Source organism: Nanorana parkeri, unplaced genomic scaffold (assembly GCF_000935625.1).
Source record: "Nanorana parkeri isolate BGI_ZX_2015 unplaced genomic scaffold, ASM93562v1 scaffold196, whole genome shotgun sequence".
Lineage (NCBI taxonomy): Eukaryota > Metazoa > Chordata > Amphibia > Anura > Dicroglossidae > Nanorana > Nanorana parkeri.
In genome coordinates, this window is record NW_017306464.1 from 1,381,573 (window position 1) to 1,386,461 (window position 4,889).

At 41.8% G+C, this 4,889-nt stretch overlaps 1 protein-coding gene across 3 annotated transcripts in view; it reads left to right on the forward strand.

The window, feature by feature from the left end:
- The window catches only part of MITF (melanogenesis associated transcription factor), a 178,736-nt gene that overhangs the window by 160,981 nt on the left and 12,866 nt on the right, over positions 1-4,889 (forward strand). For all 3 annotated transcript variants that reach the window (XM_018555424.1, XM_018555425.1, XM_018555426.1), the window contains 2 exons: positions 794-886; positions 4,129-4,246. In XM_018555424.1, coding sequence (XP_018410926.1) covers positions 794-886; positions 4,129-4,246 — 211 coding nt within the window. The remainder of the gene's footprint in view (positions 1-793; positions 887-4,128; positions 4,247-4,889) is intronic.

The window sequence follows — 4,889 nt, forward strand, 5'->3', positions numbered from 1 at the left end:
CATTAACTAATAAAATACAAATAATAAATAAATAAAATGTAAATAAATTAGTTAATGATGTTGAAATAATGACATAGAATAGCAAACCCCCATGCATTTTAATAAACAAATGATGCACAAACTTTTTCTTTTTTAGATTTCTGCCTCCTGCTAAACCAGACATTAGGAAATACATTGATTCTCATATTGAAGCAGCCTTCAAGCTATCAGTTACACTTTTTTGTGCATTTTAGATGATGGGGTAGTTGGGTTTTGCTGGCTGAAATGCCCGATGTTCTCTGACATTGATAAATATACCCCAATCTTAGATCAAAGTTAGGCTCCAGCTCACCATACATGTGCCGATTTGATAGGTCAGCCAAACCTACATTACCAATTGCGACACAATCAAACACATAAAAGGACGGTCCAAAGAGACGAGATCGCGAACTTGCCGCAATCCTTTCTCAATTTAATTTTCCAATTAATTTTACCCATTTTGGGCTTCATAATTGACTGAACTCTTGCGCGGCAGATTGCTTTGTTTCTGGTGATTTACATGTGATCATGTTGATTTCCAGTGAATGGAAAGGGGTTTAAAATAAAAATTGCCACATGTATGGCCATCTTCAGGGATCTTTTCTCTCGCTTTTTTTTTTATTACGCCTAATTAATTAATTGAAAATAACTTTTTAGGTGTAAAATATTTATTGCTTCTTTAGTAAATGAGCCCCTAAATATTATTCACCAACAATGTAATACAAGAATTTAATAAACTGTATTTATAATAACATTATTTCTTTTTTAATTGCAGATGGATGATGTAATTGATGACATCATTAGCTTGGAGTCTAGCTATAATGATGAAATGCTCATGATGGATCCTGCTTTGCAAATGGCAAGCACGGTATGGTAGATTCTATTCATTTATTGTATCCATAGTTTTTGCCATTTTACATTTTATTATTTTATTTTATTTCTGTAATAATTTTCAGTACATTGGGGTGCAGTTTGGGCAGCTGTAGTCATATCTCCCGACCTTATTGATGAAGTTTTCAATCTTGTTTCCTTGTTTTTACAACCTATCCTAGTAACTTTCAGGTGTCTTTAACATGCCGATTTTTATTTTTAATGTTTATTTTGGTATCGGTGGACCATCTCAAGTGGAGTGGTTATAGTAGCTGTGGATTTAAAGTGGCATAAACAATTACAGGCATAACTCCCAGAAGCAGATGCATGTTGGGATTTGTAGTTAAAGAACAGCTGGAGGGATGGAGTTGGCCACCCCTGTATAAGAAAAATGCAGTCGATCCAGTCTTGGGATTTACACCTCTTTCTCACAGCACAGTCCTGTCTGGCAGGGTAGGAGGCCTGATCTGCTAAAATTAATTAAGGGGGCTATTCACGAAGGAGCCGAAGTACCCAGCCATAGCTTCAGCTGATCCTTCGGCTCTCTTCGGCTGCCGATGCCCTTCGGTTTCATAGAACCGAAGAGCTGCTGTACGGGCTATTCATTTTAGCCCGTACAGCAGCGGAAGGAGGCCGAGCTGAGCCGAAGTGACAGTCAAAGCGGGACGAATGTCCTGCTGAAGGCCGGCCTTTCGTCCCACAAATGCCAGCTGGGTGGAGCCAGCCGTGACGTCACGGCTGACTTCGCCCAGTTGTAATGACAGATTAGCGTCCACAAATGACCTGGGTTGTCCCTCCCTGAGCCTGTGGCTGGACAGTAAAAAGGGTAGCAGAAGGCTGATAATCCCATTTCTCTGCCACTCTGCTCTCCTCCTATCATCATGTTCCTTCTTAGCACATGAACACTGGAGCTCCAATTACTGGATCCTTGTGATGCTTAACCATCTCCTAGCATGAGCTCTCAAACTCTTTCTTATTAATGAATATACAAAGTATTTATTTACTTTATTGTCCAAGCACTTACAATCATCATGGTTCCAAACAGTTTGCTCCAGTTCTCTCAGATCAGCTTCCCTGTACTTCCTGTCCAGTAGAAGATCACAAGGGTAAGCACAGTATCCAGCAGCCGTCCATCTACGTGTTTGGAGAAGGAGGGGGGCAGGAAGGAAGTGGTGAGGCTTACCTTTCTGTGTCTGTGTGTTTGTGGAGACACACACAGCTTACTTGCACACAAGGTTGGCTCCATGGGACACTGCAAGGGAAAACAAGATATCAGGACCAGTGCTCAGGGGACCAGCTGATTCTGCAGGAAACTAAAACTTTTAAACACCAAGAAGCAGCAGCCATTGTGATTTCATCAGCATGTGAAATAGCTTACAACCCTTTTGACGTTAATATCACCTTAATGATAGAGCTGCATTCACCTGTATCTTTTATATGTGCATGGAATTTAACCGGAATTTGTCCTCAAGGTATCATAATCTACAACATGCGCACGTCTGCAAACAAATGTATCTATATGTTAAAACTTTCTGTGAAACCTGCACAACGGGGATACGGAGTCTGCAGTTGCTGACCGCTGCTTCTGAAAATGCTGGTTATGTGGCTGTTGCTGATATTTCAATCCAATCTGAAGCACTGGCCTGGGAAAGGAGTTGACTTTGACCTTTCTCGTTACATAAATATTCCAAGTCAATGACAAGTATTGAAGTCAGAGGTAGCCAGTAAATTAGTATTCCTCCAAGGTCAGCATAGCAAAGGCACGTTTCCTTTATTTATTACCGATATGTAGGTCCCTATTGCACAGACATACAGGAGCCAATTAACCTACCAGCATGTATTTGGAGTGTGCGATGAAATTGGAATAACTGGAGGAAACGAACCAGGGACCCCCAGGAAGAATTGCTAACCACAACGCCAATGTGCTGCCCAGTGCTTTGAAGCTGAACTCCAGGCAAACAGCTTGACATACAAATTAACTAAATAATATGAATAAAGGTTGCAGCAGGTGCAAACAACACTTGGACCCTGTTCAAGGATGACCCCTCCACTTGTCCCTCCTTCTCAGGGCTTACTTTCAATGCAGATTTCCCCTATAGTAGGTGCTAGACGCATCCAGCAAGTGGCTATCCAGTCCTGATATTTACATAGCTCTGCCATACAGCATAGACCTGATTTTTACTCTGTTGCAGTTAACAGATTACTATAGCCAAACCTTTTTTCTGCTTTAGTCCTCTTTTGGGTCACAGGAGGACAATTACTAATGTCCTCCTGTGACCCAAAGTCAGCATATAGCGGGCTACTGCCCGCTATATGATGGCAGCGCAGAGCCACACTGGAGCAGGAAAGGATCCCAACAATATTGTTGGGATCCACACCACTGCCTGATTGACAGTTAGCTCTGCTTCTCTAGAGGCAGAGCCAGCTGTGGCCACCCCCTTCCCTGTCTGTCCTACCAATGACCACTGAAAGAAAGAGGGGAGTGGGCAATCCCTGTGGGGAATGATGAATGACAGTCACCGCTCTCCACAGGAAGAAGCTGTGAGCCGAGCGATCAGTGGTTTTTGACCCAGTGTGTGACAGCTGCAGTGTCACACACTGGCTCAACATATTGGGAAGAGCACATTTTATTCTCCAAATAGTTCTCCATTGAGTTACACTTATAGGTTTTCTCCCTCCCCCAGCCGGCGACCGGTCAGTAAAAAAAGCAGCAAATTCATGTGTCATCTCTGTCACTCTGCCTTCTCCTCGTATGAGCACGTTACTTGTTAGGACATAAGCACTGCCACACAACTGACTGGCTCCTCGTGCTGCTTCTCTCTCTCCCACTTTGAGGTCTGCTGCATAGGGACTGCAAAAGGCCGATACCACGTCATATTCTGGTTCTTGTACTACTCGCGTTACAAAAAAAACACATTTAATAATGGATTGATGAATACAGAGCTGCATTAATCCGTGTCTTTTTTTAAAATCTGCCTGGAGTTTAGCTCTAGCAACAGAGTTGTTGTTCCCATAACTGTTTTTTTTAAGGAACAATTTTTTTCAGATTAAGAAATTTGGACCTATGTTCCCGGATGAGAGTTTTCGCTGAATTTATTAACCATCTTCAAAACAAAAATGATTATCAATTCCCTGCAGTCCCTATAAACAATGAAATACCTTTCTCCATAGCGACTGTGTACTTTATTAATGAGTGTCCTACAGATATTCGTTTTAATACGTTTTTATTTTTTTTTACAGATGCCAGGGTCTGCCAATTTGATTGACATATATGCAAATCAAGGTATGCTTGCTCCTAGGTTAAACATCAGTTATTCTTGCCCAGCTAATCTTCCAAATATCAAAAGGGAGTTTACAGGTAAATCCATTTGAATATTAGAGAGGCTGAGATGAAAAGTCCACATCCATTATTTCGTTATTGCAAAGCGATCGTCTTGCAAGCAGAAACTGCGCTGGAATAACTCTTGGCGGGGCTATGAAGCAATTATGTTTATAGTAAGGTAGAAGAAAGTATATCAGGCATGGGGTTGGGTCTTTTCCATGGGAGGGGGGGCGCTTCTAGAGAATGGCGGCTAGGGCAAGACAGTTTGAATAACCTAAATCTCATCTTTGAGGAAATCTGTTTTTTCCTTCACGGATGAAGCCAGTAGAATCCAGCAGAGAGGGCAGTAGACGTACGTCAATCATATTAAGGATTGCAACTCTCCGTTTCCTCCATTAAAGCCTTACTTCAGTCAATTTTTTTTTTTCAGTTTTGGATAGAGTGGTAAGAAGTTTACATTTCTTTTAAAATCTTAACCCTTGCAGTGGGGCTACCCTTGCACTGCAAGGGTTAATTGCTCATTTTGTTTAGGGAGCAATAATAATAAAGTTATTCTTACCCGAATTGTGATCCTGGCTGGCTCCTAGCTCGCTCCCTCCAGTCGCTCTCCTCCTATGCTCCAGCGTTGGTCAAATTCTATACGCTGTATAGAACATGATGACTCACAGGACCTTATTAT